At 45.2% G+C, this 18311-nt stretch overlaps 1 protein-coding gene across 1 annotated transcript in view; it reads right to left on the reverse strand.

The window, feature by feature from the left end:
• Positions 1-18311, reverse strand: part of LOC307071507 (protein kinase C epsilon type-like) — a 68479-nt gene that overhangs the window by 1245 nt on the left and 48923 nt on the right. Inside the window, exons 12-15 of the mRNA XM_079730502.1 lie at positions 8301-8455; positions 2578-2716; positions 1552-1740; positions 232-378 (exon numbers count right to left, since the gene is read on the reverse strand). Coding sequence (XP_079586628.1) covers positions 232-378; positions 1552-1740; positions 2578-2716; positions 8301-8455 — 630 coding nt within the window. The remainder of the gene's footprint in view (positions 1-231; positions 379-1551; positions 1741-2577; positions 2717-8300; positions 8456-18311) is intronic.

An 18311-nucleotide genomic window follows, 5' to 3' on the forward strand; every position in this document is an offset into this window, starting at 1 on the left:
ACATGTGTGTGTGTGTGTGTGTGTGTGTGTGTGTGTGTGTGTGTGTGTGTGTGTGTGTGTGTGTGTGTGTGTGTGAGTGTCTGTGCGTGATTGCATGTGTGTTTGCTTGCAAAAAAGGTATGATATAAGGATCTTAGGCTCCTTATTGAAGGAGTTTTGTGTGTGTGTGCATGCGTGCGTGCATGCATGCGTGTGTGTGTGTGTGTGTGTTTGTGATTCGTGAGGACTTACGATACGTGGTTTAAAGGGGGGCCTGACTTTTCTCTGCTCCAGCAGGGTCCAGTCTATCTCTTTGAAGAAGGGGTGCAGTTTGATGGCGTCCTCCAGCCCGTGAGCCAGCACGCAGCCCAGCCGCTTGGTGGGACTCTTGGTCATGAACTGGAGACACACGGAGAGAGACCACAGAAAAATAAGGGGAAGATGATTGAGGAATTACACAAACATATTCCTTAATGCGTTTCACCTTAACATGGATTAATGGACAATACAAAAGGGAACCACATCTAGTGATTATCAGCTCACAATTTTGGTACCTATTCATCAGGCATATTGGTTGCTTCCTTGTAGTGAAAGGTCAGATGAATACAGAAGGTGTTTGTAATTCTGAGTCGTAGCTCGTGCAGTTTTCAATACATTACTAACAGCAAGCTGTTTATTAAATGACTGCAACGAGGGCCAGGTGAAATAAAGGGTTGACGGTTGCAATAAGATTTGCCCAAGTTCTCCCAATTTCCGTTCTCAGGTATGTTAAGAGCTGCAACACTGTTGAGGAATCCCTTTAAATTCTGAGTTGTGACTACTCAGCATGTGTCCTTTAAAACAGATGACATGGGTGGCCAATCAGGAAACAGGGCTGCGGTCAAGAGTCCAAGTCTAAATCCTCTCAAAGATAAACACACTCACTTTCCCACAAGGCTTTGCATTTAAACTCCACTGACTGAGTGAACATGAGATTCTAGAAAGGGGAGGGGGTGAGCAGATAAACAATTGGATTGATGGACAAGACACATGAGTACACATACACACACACACACACACACACACACACAGACACACACACACACACACACACACACACACACACACACACACACACACACACACACATACACACACACACACACACACACTTAAACACAGTGTGCCAATAGACATAGGACACAATAGATTGTTTCCCCTCAGGGTCTTATAACGAGTGAATGAGAGAGGGATCTTTTCACTTTATATATATATTTCAATCTGTATTGAATTGTATTTTAGACAATTATTTGAATCTTATTTTTGCAAATAAAGCCCTTGAATCTTGAAAGAAAAAGAGAGGGAGAGAGACAGAGAGAGACACAGAGAGAGAGAGAGAGAGAGAGAGAGAGAGAGAGAGAGAGAGAGAGAGAGAGAGAGAGAGAGATAAAAGCAGGTAAAAGACTATAATAGCCAATGTTTAAAGTCAGCCCCCTCCCCCCCCACACCCTCCCCTCTCTGCAGACCAGAGCGTTCGGGGTGCGTCTGTCTGTCTGTCTGTCTGTCTGTCTGTCGGGTGTGTGTTCAACGAACCGCCTTGAGGATGGACACGGCCTCCTTGCCCAGCCACACGGGGTACAGCACATCGTCGTGGAGGATGGACTCAAACAGGTCGTCCTCGTTGTCCGCCTCAAAGGGTGGCTGGCCTGCCATCATCTCGTACATCAGGACCCCCAGGGCCCACCAGTCCACTGAGGGGCCGTAGTCCAGCTCCTGGAGGATCTACACACAAACACGTTACATTAGTACACACACACACACACATGGATACACAACACATTAGTAGACACACACACACACACACACACACGGACACACAACACATTAGTACACACACACACAACCACACACACACACACACACACATGGACACACAACACATAATTATACACACACACATACACACATGTTACATTAGTGCACACACACACACACACGGACACACGGACACACGTTACATTAGTACACACACACACACGCACACACATGGACACACACATATTATATTAAGACACACACACATACACACACACACACACACACACACTTTACTATTAAACACACACACTAACATATTTCATGTACACACCATCACGCATGCACACACAAGCTCACACCAAACACACGCCCACATACACACAAACACACCCCCACACACACACACACACACACACACACACACCAGAGCAGATAGTATATAGATTCACACTCCTACTGAAGTTCCTACTTCCTACCCGTACAGAGAGTAAAACACACAGACAACAATTTAGTCACTCACGCCGTGAGGTTATAAAATTCACAGTTTGTGTGTGTGTGTGTGTGTGTGGGGGGGGCCCTTTGTGTGTTTGCACATGCTGTAAAGTCCATCTGTTGAGAAGCAATGTTATAAAAGCTGCTTTAGTGTTATTGTTGTTTTATTGTTACCAATGCTCCTCTCTCAACGTGTGATCTAACGGTAAAAGACGTCTTTGTTCAGACTGACTCAACATGGCTGCGACGGCGCACCCCTCCTTAAAGAAACACACAGACACGGAGCGGGACGGGCCGTTGGGGGCTGACCTCGGGCGCAATGTAGTCCGGCGTGCCGCAGAAGGTGGCGGTGGTGACCCCGTCCAGGATGCCCTCCTTGCACATGCCAAAGTCGGCCAGCTTACAGTGGCCCTCTGCGTCCAGCAGGATGTTGTCCAGCTTCAGGTCTCTGGGAGAGAAAGAAGAGACGGACGGGTTGGAGAACTGACAGACACACAGATGGGTTGGGGTACTGAGAGACAGACAGACGGGTGTTTGGTTGGAGTACTGACAGACACACAGACCGGTTAGAGAACTGAGAGACACACAGACGGGTTGGAGGACTGAGAGACACACAGTAATTCGGAGTAGGTCCACATCGGGCCTCTTCCACATGAGGCAGGTTATGGGACATCATCATCGCTGTGTTGAACCTCACCTCGGACCAAACACTTCTACTGTGTTGTGGCAGAGCCTCTGTGGGAAGATGGCACAGAGCCTGGGCTGGAAACTGTAAACTGTTTTGTTTGGTTTCCTGTTTTGCTTAGAGATTTTCTACCAGAGGAAACTCAATGGCGTGAGTGGATGAAGCTTCCAATAGGTGTATTTCCACATTGGCCAGTCTACGGGGTTGCTTTGAAACCTTTACAGACATGGCAGGCAGTTTACTACTGCTGGTGGTGTTCACTTTTAACAGCCAACTACAAGCGTATAGATCCTGGCCTCCAGCAACATGATTGATCAAAACAAATATGATGTAAAAGAAAGTGAAACAACCTGTTCAGCCAGATTTGATTAATATCTAAAGATATGTACGACTAGTTGCAACTACACAAGTCAACCACACAAGTTTTTGGTTGCTTCTAAGAAAGCAAGGAGATTGAAAAGTGTATTAATTTCTTATTTTCATATTTGATCATTTATTTAAAGGTGCAGTGTGTAGGATAGTGCTATCTAGCGGTGAGGTGGCAGACTGCAACCCACTGAACAACCCACAAACCCCTCCCTGTCAAACGACATTGGATAAACTACAGCGGCCCGTACCGGCCTGTAGGGTGCAAGTTGGTGTTCCCAATGGGATGTAATTGTCTGCAATAGCATCGGGTAGCCAGTGTCAAGGGTAGCCAGTGTCAAAGGGTTCCTTGATAGATCTATTCATTGTATTATGTCATTCAATCTGTAAACCTACAGGTCATAGCCCAGAAGAAGGATAGTGATTATGCAAAGTTCTTCTAAAATGATAGGGCAGTTTGTCCTGACTACTGCAGAAACATGGCGGTGCAACATGGCGTGCTCTGTGGAGAGTTCCAGCCCTCTATGTAGATATAAAGGGATCATTCTCATGTAACAATAACCCGAATCATCATGGTGTTATCCACTCTCTAGTTTCTGTATTTGCTGCTATGGTATATAGCTACTGATATATCATTTTTTTTGCTTCTTGTCTTGCGATATGAAAGGCTTAAAATACAAAGCTGCTCACGCGAGAGAGAGAGAGAGAGAGAGAGAAAGAGAGCAAGAGTGAGAGAGAGAGCAATAGAGAGAGAGATAAGGTAAGTAAAGAGTGATGAGTGAAGAGAGGTGAGCGTGGACACAGCCGCTCCCTGCTTGATGGTTGATTGCTACAAAAATGTCAACATGTTCTCTGCACGTTTATGACTCTGAGCTCAACAACCCTGACATTGGCTGTGTGTGTTTGCGTGTCTGTGTGTGTGTGTGAGCGTATGTGTATTTGTATGTGTATGTACATGTCTCCTAAATCAAAGGCTAATGCTATTCAACCCTTTTTCAGGCAATCCCATCCTCCTTTAAAATGTTGCTAGTGAGGTGACACTGTTCCATCCCATAATGCTGTGCTGCACCTGGTAGGTGTAACTTATCGAAATTCCTACTGTGGAGTTACCATGACGATCTCTCGTTGAAGACATACAGGAATGCAACCAGAACAAATGTCAAATCAGGTTATTTATTTCTAAAAATAAACTTTTACTTTATAGTCAGGCGTTTGCCAACTCAACGAAACTAGCAGACTTTGCTGATGATTCAGAAATGTTTCCCTGCAATGGTACTGGCATCTTACCCAACAGCCCCCAAAGTTTGCCAGCGTCTGGTACAGAGATGTGTTATCAGCGGTGCATGGCAACACTCAGAAACACCCAGCCGCTTGGACCAGTGCTAGTGGAGCTGTCCTCACTCTCCACTGACACTGTCCTGAGGATCGGGGGTTAACGCCACGACCAAAGCCAACGCCAATGTGCCCCGCCAAACCCAGTCTAACGAAGAAGAGGACAGCATACTTGTTGACTTGTTTATCCATGGCCTGTTCTCTCGGTGGGGGGACAATGAAAGCAGCGAAATACTTAATAGTGTTTGCCTCCGCCCTCAAGGCTGAGATGACATTACTTTTGAATTGAACACCTGCGGCCAAGAAATAAAACCCAATTACCATTGGATTGTAATAAGGAGCCCTTTTATTACACATCACTAGGCTTCAGCCATATCTCATTTATATTTCATCTCCTGCTGCTGTGTTTATGCCGTGTCGTGGAGCGGGCCGTCTTGGATGCGTAAAGAAAGGGAAACAGGATGTGGTCGGTAAAGGTACAAAAACAGGAGACTGTTGTGGAAAAAAGGCCACATTTTGCCTGTTGAGCACCAACATGAATTTGAAGTCAGAGGATGGGCGCAAATGCATTTTCATTGGTCCGAATTATCTATGAAAATGTCTGTAAGCAGGTCATATGCTCCCTGCACTAATGGGCCTTCTATCCATTTATCCATTCATCAATCCTTTCATTCATTCATTCATTCATCAGTCCTTTCATTCATTCATCCATCTATCCATTCATTCATTCATCCATCCATTCAAACACTTTCCCGTCATTCATCCATCCATCCTGAACATGATCCAAAAGTTAGGTGGCAGAACAGAACATTCATACAGACCATAAATCACAAAAAATAGATATATTTAAACATGGTCAGAATCATCTGACGATGAAAGGAATGGAGGGCAGGATACCATGGTCCATGCAGTGCATATGTACGAGTCCTGTAGCCGTCAGGACAATTGTATATGATGTGTGAAAGCCATTTGACATCTGATTCACTATTGCGAGAAGGGTATGGAACACCATCGAACCACCATCAAGCAATTCAAATAGAAGTAGATGTTGATGTTGATTGTTAGTACTTTCTACACACCTCTCTTTGTGTACATAATGTTATTAATGGGGTATGTGTTTATAAAGACGTGTTCCTGAGCAGATTGAATGTATGTACATATACACATGAACACAGATGGCATTCTTTTTTCCTTCTCCAGGAACCGGATAAACCTGCATCATAACACGCATATTTGAGGTGTCCACAGAACTTTCTAGCACTCGCTCTTCTTCAGCAGAGTACAAGCAGCCCTACTCCAATGTCCTGGTCTTTGCTCCTTTGAAAGATGTTAAATTGTGAATACATGAAGAAGTGGGGTGAAGAACAAACATCATGAGGGAGTGAGGAACAAACCTCATAAAGGGGTGAGGAACAAACATCATGAAAGGGTGAGCAACCAACCTCATGAAGGGGTGAGGAACAAACATCATGAAGGGCTGGGGAACAAAGAGCATGAAGGGGTGAGGAACAGAGAGCATGAAGGGGTGAGGAACAGAGAGCATGAAAGGGTGAGGAACAGGGTATGAAGGGGTGAGCAATAGAACATGAAGGGGTGAGGAACAGAGGGCATGAAGGGGTGAGAAACAGAGAGCATGTAGGGTTGAGGAACAGAGAGCATGAAGGGGTGAGGAACAAAGAGCATGTAGGGGTGAGTAACAGGGCAAGAAGGGGTGAGGATCAGAAAGCATAAGTGAGGGGGAGAGAAGGAGTGAGGGAGGGACAGAGACAGAGACAGGGAGAGTAAAAAACAAATGACAGGTGATATAGATAAACACAACTCCAAAAAAAAGCCATAATTAGATAGCTTGTTGGAGATAATGTGCAGAAAGTGTGTGTTTGTGTGTGTGTTGGGAGGTGTAGGGAGCAGTCTCCTTATCGGCTTGTTTCTCCTCTGTCTGCGAGCCATGACAGGTATGCAGGCTACGCTCTGTGCTTGCGTGCGAGTGAGAGTCGGTCGCTCGTGCTTTTTGGCATCCAACAGAAGTCAAAGACAAATGAGAATAATCACTTCAATTGGCAGGCTGTGATAAGAAATGCAAAGTTTTACGTCTGGTGTTGACACAAAAACACACACACACATACACACACACACACTAGCGTGCACACAAACACACACATACACACACACACACACACACACACACACACACACACGCACACGCACACACACTCACGCAGAAACTTCAACTCCCTTCACCTCGATGTACACTTCTTTCACTGAAGTCTGTGTTACACAATAGTGCCACATTATAGATCCATGGTTGAAAAACAGGGGCGGGGCATCCTTAATAGGGGCTGTGGAGACAACAATGTGCTGTGATGTGGCCGGCACCGCCGCAGCGGGCTAGCTTCTGCTCGGAGACCACATAGTCTGAGGTGCTTTTGATACATGCTGGAACCACGACAACAGACCGGTCTCACTAGCCTTCCTGTCCCCATAGCGGAGAGACGGGGGGAGGGAGAGGGAGGGGGAGAAAGGGGGTTAAAGAAAGAGGGAGATGAAGAGAGAGAGAGAGAGAGAGAGAGAGAGAGACAGAGAGAGAGAGAGGGAGCGGTGGGAGAAAGAGAGAGAGAGAGAGATAGAGGGAGGGGAGAGGAAAAGTGAGTCGGCAAGATAAAGAATTAAAGAGCAGGCGACCGGGGGTGGTAGAGAGTTTGTCTAAACTGGAGCAGCAACAGATTAAATTCAAGTAAAAATAAAGTCAATCATTGTTCCAAAAGTGTACATAATAAAATAAATCACATAAACGAAGGAAGGAAATGAAAAAATTCGGAGAACACAGTAAAAAAAAGAGAAAGAAAAGAGAGAAGTGAACTGGTCTGACCCGGCCTTCAGTCTGGCCACTAAACAAAGGCCTTACACACTTTTTACCTTGTTCAAGCCTTACCCTTAGACTTGGAACCCTATTTACTTGTTTATATGGGTCTATGAGCATATGTGTGTGTGTGTAAGTGTGTTGCAGTAGAATCCCGATAGTAAAATAAATGTATATAAGAGAATGTAATACGAGTATTAATATCGCTGAGCAAAGACCACAGCATCACTTACAAGACTAGTGTGTACAAACAAACATATACACAACCAACGGGCGTTTGTGTGAAACATGTACAGTCAGCAATCAGCCAGTGATGAAACCGCAAGGTGAGGACACTATAGAAGAAGTTACGTAAACCTTTTCCTGAGTTTGGAAACAGGTTGTTCCCTCAACACATCACGGTTCTTCACAATAGTGTTATGATTTGGCCGGCAGATGGTCTAGTGTGCAGGCCACATGTTTGCTGTCGGTTGACAATGTTATTATGACTGTTGCGGACAGACAAGAGCAGGCTAATATAGCTGGGAACCTGCACGAAAGAGGAAGTGATGCCATTCTGCCCACAGGATGACACTGTCCCGATTCCTATGTCGGGAGTTCATATTATTTGACAAACACGATTATAAAGGATTAGTGATTTGTTAGATAGTCTGCTTAAAAATTGATGACAACATTCAATCCAATAAATGGTAAATGGACTGTATTTATATAGCGCTTTTCTAACCAGTGGCCACTCAACATTCACACAATAAACGCCCAATGTGTGGCCCCGGGGGGATGGTGGGGGGTTACCTGTAGATGACCCCGTGGCGGTGGAGGAACATCAGGGCCGACGTGACCTCGGCGGCATAGAAGCGGGAGCGGGCCTCATCGAACTTCCTGGACCTCTGGATCTGGAACATCAGGTCGCCTCCGTTCACGTACTCCATCACAAAGAACAACCTGTCCTACAGACAGAGAGCGAGGGAGGGCGGGGGAGAGGGAGAGTGGAAGAGAGACAGAGGAAGATGAAGACTTGTGATGGCCTGCCTTGGAGACTTCTTCTATTTATCAAAGCAGTCCCAGATTTAGAGAACCCCACATTTTGACCTTCTAGTAACAATGAACACACACACACACACACACACACACACACACACACACACACACACACACACACACACACACACACACACACAAAGAGAACTACCCTTTCTCTTTAGCACTTCAAAATTGGCCTTGTTTCAAGATTTTCAGTAGCCATTCTTTAGGATATGAGACAGTGTTTTGGAATCATTTACATTTACATTTACATTTAGAGCATTTAGCAGACGCTTTTATCCAAAGCGACTTACAATAAGTGCATTTGTTACAACAAGTACATTTGTCATAAGAAGTGAAACAATATATCGCTGTCGGTACAGTAAAGATGTTCATAGAACCAAGTGCAAGTATTACAATCGCTAGGCTAACCCATTCTCCGTTTAAAGCAATGATAGCAGCTACTGTAGATGCTACACAATTACCTTGAATAAGTGCAATTTACAAGTGCCAGGACGTACAACATTCAATGGTGGCTGTGCATTGGTTTCTATGCAGAGTCGAGGTGAACTCTGAACAGGTGAGTTTTGAGTCTTTTGCGGAAGCTGGTGAGCGACTCTGCGATCCTGACATCGGTAGGGAGCTCGTTCCACCACTGAGGTCCCAAAACAGAGAAAAGTTGTGACTTCGCTGATCGACCTTTGCTTGCTCTTAGCGATGGCGGTACCAGACGTCCAGAATCTAAAGTTATTGAGTGCCAGAGGAAGAAAGAGAGTGAGAGGGTGAAAGACTGACAGAGAGAGAGAGAGAGAGAGAGAGAGAGAGAGAGAGAGCAAGAGAGAGAGAGCGAGAGAGAGAGAGAGAGAGAGAGAGAGTCCTATAGGGTTCTTGTTTTTCCCAGTGGAAGGGAGCGGTGTGTCTGATATAAAAAGCTCTGTGCATAGGACCTGGAGGATGCGTCCATGAGGGCCATTGTCTGGAGCCATGTGACTCTTAGAGGTACAGAGGGATGTCGGTGAAGGCCTCTGTGGCAGACTCTGGAGTACAATAAGGCACTTCCACCACGCACACACCCAGCTTTCACCAGGAACACACGACTACTGCTTCCACAGCTCTGACACACACACACACACACGCACACACACACGCGCACACACACACACACACACACTTTCATCAATTTAAAGTTGATAATAAGCAATTAGATTAGATAGAATCATTGTCATTCTTTTTAAAGTATTAACACCACATTTTTGCGGGTTGTAGCATCACGTAAATATTTGGTTGCTTTTTGATATTACGGATCAGTATGACTGTAAAAGTTAGTTTGAGCTCTGAAGAGGTTTGATGGTCATTGGTGATTATTCATTGAAGCCATAAGCTAGGCCACGGTTTACAGGGGAAAAAAACAGCCAGGGGTCGCTGTTAGGAACATTGTGGAGCGTTTAGTATTTTAGGGAATAGGGTATTGCTTCTATTTAAAGGTTTGTAAAATGGTTACTCTAGACTAACTAGCAGGATTTCATTAATTGAAAAAATAACATAATTCTTCCGCCACGCAATATAGTTCCTTAAGAAAGCAAATGGTTGCTTAGCAACACAGTCTAGCATACTTTAAGATTTGCGGCACATTTTTCCGACCAGAGCCATCAGTTTAGTTAAACCGAAGGCTGAATGACTCATTGATGAAAAACACTGATTATTAGTTTCTGTGTCCTCTGCTGCGTAGGTTCCCACCGTGATAGCGGTCAGAGCAGTATAAATACTAGGGGGGAGGGACTCAGTCTGGAATCCATTGACATTGAAGTCTTTGTGTAGAAGTTGAGCCGTCTGCGTATTTCTATTGTCTGACATGAAAGGAAGCTTGTTGGAATATTGCATTTTTGGCTCGTAGAAACAACACAGGCCAAATAACATGGAAATGTCCCGGTTAAGAAATTGTGACTCTTTCAATTGAACTTGAGTTGAGGACGTGTCATTGTGATTCGGTATGCCGATTCCTGTTAACCCAGACCTGAAATGACCGAGTCATGCTGTTGCCAGGAAGGACAATATTTTCCAATATTACGGCAATCCCCTTTTTATAAACAATGAGGAAGAGCCTAAAGAAGGTAACACCCATCAGTAACCACTAACTAGAAATAGGAAGAATTGACTAGAACTAACTGGAACTTACCAGAACTAACTACTGCAACCTTTAAAAAAAACAAAACACTTAATACAACTCTAAAATGATTGCAACGAAGTTTATATTACACTAGTTTGAACTGTGGATGTAATCAGAATATATTCAGATAATCACGCATGGGCAAATCAAAAATGTGTCTATATTTAGAATAGCATGCGATAACATTCTGTGTGTTTTTTAAATTGTGCGTATGTTTGGGCCTTACATAATTGTGTGCCAAAGCACTTTTTTTTTTCCAATTTCTTTCTCCTACTTCGGCGAGTGAAATTAAACAGGATGTTGAAATAGTTTGTTTAAATGGACCCGGGTCTCCGACGGTCCCACCCAATCAAATGTGAACAAACAGTCCCGGGCTGCAATTAGAAATGCACAGAAGATACTGCTGTGTCTAAGAACTGCTACACACGCACACAACCCCACACGAATGCAAGCACGCAGGCACACACGCGTACAGACACAATCCTGCCTTAAAGCTGATCTTGCTAAAATATCTATTCACATATTTGGACATTGGTATGACATGATCACACATACATAGACCGACATGTACATGCATAAGGCTGTACGTCTATGTGTGTAGTCACGACAACCTAAGCTGTCTGATCCACACTGTTTTATGTACAGTATGTGAAAGCAGTCTCATCTTGCAGCTTATATACGTATAATATAAACAAACACACACACACTCACACCCACAAACAAACTCCCACATACACACACACACACACACACACACACACACACACACACACACTAACACACACCAACACACACAGACACACAAACACGCACACAAACACACACACACAAACACACACACACACACATACATACACACATCAACTTTTTACTTGGCTTCTTTCTAAAAAAAAGTTCCAAAACAAACGCACGGAGAATAGGTGTTCTGCAGCACTGCAGCATTAAAACCGCACAGAGAAAACGTTGGAAGGAAGATCTGGAAGGAGAGGTAATGGTGCGTTTGACACTTCATGACCTCATTTCAATTCATCTCATGGAAAACAAGTCCAAGATGGAAACGGAGCATGAACTTTTGTCCGCAAAATGAATACAAAAAAAGCAAACCAAAAGCGAAAACAAAGTTGCCTTATTTTCTACGGAACACTGCGAGTCATTACTGCGGGCTCGTTAGCTGTTACCGCTAACAGCTGTCCCAGGACTAAGCCTGCTTATGGACTGCAGGTCCTTTTGTCTTTCACACAAGCAAAACATTATGCTTTACTTTCTTTTAAGCACTCAATAGAAGTTTATAGGCAGTTTATAATGGACATATATCAAATTGATAAAGGAATAAATGGAATAGTTTCCATTTCAAATTATAGACTGAATTGTCTGAACACAAAAAAGGTCATTTTTTAAAATCACTACTCCATATTGAGTGGCTGTTGACTTTGAGAAGAAGTGTTTTCTTTACACAATGACAGCAACAGGAAGTCCTTCTAATTGGTGGACAGTGGGTATTGTGTGTGTGTGTGTGTGCGTGTGTATGGCTCTGGAGCCAGTGTAAGAATGTTTATCCTTAACCCCCCCCCCCTGTCCCCCCCCGGTCTGCACATGGCCGCTGAGCCTCACATAGTCCTGTACGTCCACCGTGTCCCAGCACCACCTCACATGCAGCCGGGCATGAATGGATACATGATACGTTTTATGTGTTCATGTGTGTTGTATGTGTTTATGAGCATAATGTGAGTTTGCTGTAACTGTTAACCATAAGCATCTATGTATTGGGTACAAGGTCACCAAAGTTTGACATGAAACATGTAAGCATTTGTTCTTCTTTCGCGTGACACACGCCCACACCCACACACACACACACACACACCCACATACACACACACACATTACATAACATTATGGCTCATAAGGCCGCAATTTCCCAGACCATTCTCACATGGAGAAAGATCGAGTGTAGTACCAACTGAGGCCTTTGTTTTGACAGAACTTAAAGGTAAGATGATATTGTGTGGGAAAACCAACAGTCTCCTGCCCTCTGTCAGCAGGAGTTCAAAGTAAGGTATGAAAATAAAATGTAACGTGTGGAAACTGAGCTCACTGGTCCGTTGTGAAGCATTGCCGCAAACACACACACGCACTAACACACGCACACACACTCACACGTGATGGGCACACACACACACACACACACAATGCGCATGCACACGCACATACACAAATACACACGCACGCACATCCACATGTACATGCACACTCAAACACACACACATATACACATACACAGGGACAAACGCATGATGCGCACGCACACGCACAGACACGAACACGGACACATATTACTTGTGTTTGTAATAACACACGCACCACATCTTCCCACGTCCACCACTCAGAGGCCAGCCTGGGGAGGCAGGGGGGGCGGAGCTTGAGTCTGTTCTGGGACAGTCAGTTTTTCAGCTCCTTAAAACTCAGACTAAGCACTTGAACGCCGAAAGGAGTGTGAATGAGTCACTTTAGGATGAATATTATTCTTAGTCTTGAAGGACTCTATAGGATGAGTAATTTACAGTATAGGAGAGGATTCTGTCATGCCGTATATCTTTCATATTTTTCACAAATACTCATAATAGCCAATCAACAGATCTTGTTGCCATATGCTACATTAAACCTAAACTGCAGTTTAAACTATTTGATGGTATAAAGTGCATCCTTCATTTGTATCCAGTTTCTTTCCCGACCAGAACAAAGGAAACTCTTGACTTGTCTGAAGTTTCATCAAAATAAAAGATTGTTATCATGATTTAGTCTCACTCTGTCTCTCTCCATCACTTATTTCTTCACTCTGTCTCTTTCCTCTTTAATTCCTCTATTTCCTTCCATCCATCTTCCCCTCTCCCATGATCGATATAAATCTCTCACTTTCTTTCTCTTTCTTCTCTCTCTCCCATGCTTACCGCCTTCTCCCCCTCTAGCTTACCCAGGTCAATCTCTACCTCTCTCTCCATCCATCTCTCTCTGATTTCCTCCCTTTCTCCCTCCAACCTTCACTCTTTCTCTCATTCCCATTCCTCTCTCTCTCCCTCCCTCTACCCTCTCTCTCTCTCCATCCTTCTCTCTCCCCCTGTCCCGTCTCCCCCCACTCCCTCTCCAGTGGAAGAGAACAAAGGGTCTTTGAGGTACCTGGCTGGGTTCAGGCAGACCTTGGCTTTCCCTGCTCCCTCTGATGTAACAGCAAATTACAGCTCATTCAAAACAACAAGCCCCCACTCCCACCACCACACCCCCACTCCCACCACCACCACCCCACTATCCCACCTCGGCCAGCACCACACCCTCTCCCACCACCACACCCCTACACCCCCTTTCTCCCACCACCACCACCACCACCACACAGCCTCTCCCACCACCACCACCACCACCACTCTCCCACCACCACTCCCCTCTCCCACCACCACCACCACCAGCACCACAACTCTGAATACATTTATTTATATCAAGCTCTGCTGTAAAGCCACATTCTCCTGTTGGAGAAGAGACAGATTGTGTGATTTGTACTTTATTTTCTTTCACATTTCCCTAATTTCTTTCCCTTCTGCAATTGTACATCGTGCTCCCTCCAGTCGACCGGGGCTGGTTTTTCTCCATGCGTCGTCACGTGTCTCTCATTGTGAAGGAGCCGGTCTAGGCACGCACACACACACACACACACACACACACACACACACACACACACATGCGTGACAGCACAAATACACAAATACCCTCCCCCCCCCCCCCCCCCCAAACACACACACAAATATGCACATAAGCAGACACACAGACGCATGTGCACAGGCACGCACGGCCACCCACATGTGCATGGACACACACGTGCATGGACACACATTTGCATGGACACACACACTCTCTCTCGCTCTCTCTCTCTGTCTTTCTCTGTCTCGCTCTCTTTCTCTCTCTCTTCCCCTCTGCCCTAGCTCCTCGACTAGGGCATATGAGGCCTGCTTGTTTTTGCTGTTGTATAATGTTATTTACATTTCTCAGCGGTAATTAGTCTGATAGGGGCTCAGCTGCGATCCCACCGACGATTAGCCAGCACAGAGGACAGGACGGGAGGGGCGAGGGGAAGGAACCAGCTAGAACATAGGTCGTGTAAAGTACATAGATTTCCTATATATATGTGGGCGTATGGATGTGTGTGTGTGTGTGTGTGTACACACACACACACACACATCCTCACACAGACACACACACACACAAACACACACACAAACACACACACACACACACACACACACACACAAACATTCTGGCTGTTGTGGAACAAGACCGGACACATCTCCTTGAGGCAAACTGGTAGACCGGCCGTTGCATGTGCATGCAGTGATTGCAAAACATACAGTTCAAAAGTGTTCGGAGTCAAGAGAGAAAGAGAGAGAGCTTAAGAGAGATATCAAATTCAAACTCGACTTGCGGAATTCTGCAAATCTACTAAGAGTCCAAAAAACACAAAATAATGCATGCAAAGCAGAACAGGACAATATCCAATCATGTTTTACATCCAGAAGAGGGTGCTATTATTCTATAACTGCCTTAAATGTCCCATGGCATGCTACTTTATGGATGCTTATATAAAGATATTAGTGGGCCCCTAACACAGTATTTGAAGAAGTTCTCGAAAGAGCTTTCCCCAAACACTCCGTTCCGGTGTCTGTAGCTTTAAGGCAAATGAGGAAGAGAGAGGCGGGTCAACAAGGAGGGTGGGGGTGTGGCCCTGAGCAGCTTGCGGCCACAGTACCATGCGCTATAGTGATGGATTCAATGATTATTTTCCTTGATTCAGTTCGCGTCGGTCAGTTCTCCAAAATGAATCGTTCAGAATCGTTTGTTCGTTCAGTCGAGTTTCCGGTGGCAGTTTTTTGGCAAAACCAAATCATAAGAAAAACTAATTAGTAGATTGGAAAGAACCCACCAAATATCAGTAAGTTGGCATGCTCCTTGTCCCTAAACAGAGAATACACAGTTGCAGAATGCCTGACCACTGTGAGCGACCCAATATAAAAAAATCCTTGACCAGGTACAGACTGAGTGAACACAGCCTGGCCATGGGGAAGGGATGCCAAAGACAGACCTGGCTCAAATTAGAAGACAGACTGTGCTCCCACTGCACACAAAACCAACTGGAAACTTAGCTGCACTTACTTGCATCCTGCCAGTCATACCAAGACATCAGGAACACACACTTCCCACGGAGAAGGGAAGTGTTTGTTCGTGTCTGGAGTGTCTTTAAAAGGCTTTAAAGACACTCCAGACACTAACAAACTGCCATATCTGTTGGGAGGAATACAACAATGTGCGATCAAAGCAGCCAGACTGATCCAACTGGATTTTAAACATCGTTGTTCACCTTCGGGATTCGTTCGTTCTGACCAAATCGTTCGCGACCGACCCATCACTACTGGCCATGGTCCCCCAGTGGCTAAAACTTGCGTTCGATGTAAAACAAGCACTAGGTATCCTGCTTGCCTTTGAAAAAATGTTTGGACACGTCAAAAAGTACGCCCCCATTATTCCGGACGTACTATCCCACAGCGGTGCTGACTAGTTGCGCGGCAGCGCGCCGCTCCGCCCAACTAGGCTTCACGCCACTGTTCTATTTCCTAACGTCGCCGCCCCTGAAAAAGCACTTTTTTTTAAAGCTGTTTGGTACATCCCGGCTTGATACAAGGTCCTGTAGATATGGAGCTTGTTGATCCATTAGATTGATAATTCCACAAAGCAAAAAGAATGAGCAATGAAAGTAAATAAAGTGTGTAAAGTGACTAAACCATAAAGAAAGTGCCCGACAGTACATAAAGTAGGCTAACTATAAATTAATGTGACTATCATTGTAAGCACAAACAGAGGATCATGGGCATCAGGGCTATATATGTAGTCATAAAACAACTGGTATGACGTTATGGTAGCCTATACCGGCTAAGTTTGTTGCTCTGCTTCTTTGAAAACATATCACAACGGTGATGGCCTGCGCTTGGCGCCGGTGTGTGGCCGGCTTGACACTTCGGACTCTAGTCTCTGGTATTTCCACAACGAGACTTGTTGTGGGGGTTTTCTCAGCCATGGTTTGGAAGGAATTGGGGGAAAGGACATTTTTCAACTTCTTGACGGAGCCGACGGATCCAACGGAACGGATGGATCCACAATGCATTGCGGCTCTGGCCCATTCAAAGTGGGCAAGAGGCGTAAGCGCTGCCCGCTGCTGCGGCGGCGAGGCTACGGCGGGAGACAATCGCAGTCAATAATCGCGGGCAACAATCCCTTTCTCCTCCATGTCATCGTTCAGTCTACTTCAGATTGATGTGGACGTGGAAGAACCAGAGACGTCGGAGAACCCAACGCAGTCGTTTGAGATCCATAATATCGTCTGGAGGCGCACACAGCTTTTGGCCCTGATAATATATATGATATGATATAGATATCTATGTGTAATATGATATTATTTAGATATAGAGCTCCAGGACTCATTGTAAACGGTGCATGGTTCCGTGGCCGCAAACTGCTCAGGGCCACACCCCCACACTCCTTCTTGACCCGCCTCTCTCCTCCTCATTTGAATTAAAGCTACAGACACCGAAACGGCGTGTTTGGGGAAAGCTCAATGTGTGACTGGCTCATAGTGGCTGTAATTCTGCACCACTGCTGAATTTTGGGAATGTCTTCAAATACTGTGTTTGGGGCCCACTAATATCTATATTAAAGCATCCATAAAGTAGCGTGCCATGGGACCTTTATGTTTGTTTATCATGCCAATGAAGCTTTTTTGAATTTAATTGACTGTTTGTTTAATTTGTGTTTACTGAGAAGTAGATCTCTACCGTCATACCGATCATACAGATGTACTATTCATCAGCACTCTGGACGTTGATGGTGAATGGGGCTAATGTTCTCTCCATTATCTGTGAGGCGACAGCATGGGAAACCCAATGGGATGTATGTTTGAGTAGCTGACATGACCGCTTCCACAGAGCCTCAGAAGATCAACCCACTGCTCGGTCAATAGGAAAGGAGTCATGAATCAACGCCTATGGCTTCACTGTCTCCAGCGACAGAGAACCAATCCAGGCTTCATCATGTTGGCCATGGAATCAACTGAGGTCAACCTAAAGCTGAATGGTGTACGGCTGTCTGTGTTTGTGTATGTGGGAGGGACAGAAAAGTTTGGGTACGTGTGTTTGTTTGTGTTTTGACGTGTGTGTCTGTGTATTCCTCAAAGGGGCAGGGCATTAGGAAACGATGGTTTCAGCATATGGAATCCACATCAGGACCCTGATAAGAATCAAATTGGTTGTGTAAGAAGGCCTACAATGACTTTGTTATGTCCAAACATCACAATCAGGTCCTCACTCCCCCCGGCCTCAACATGTGTGTGTGTGTGTGAGCATTTCCTGTGTGTTGGAGATAAATAAATCAAATGAGACTGCTGTCATCAGAGTTTGAGGTTTCCAGAACATTCTGAGAAAACAAACTAATTTACTCAAAATGGAGGACCATCCCCCCGGCCCCTACTCCTCCCTCCCCTCCCGGCCCCTGTTGACCCCCCCCTCCTCTCCTTTTCCTGTTTGCAGTTC

Source organism: Pollachius pollachius (assembly GCF_949987615.1).
Source record: "Pollachius pollachius genome assembly, chromosome: 2".
NCBI lineage: Eukaryota > Metazoa > Chordata > Actinopteri > Gadiformes > Gadidae > Pollachius > Pollachius pollachius.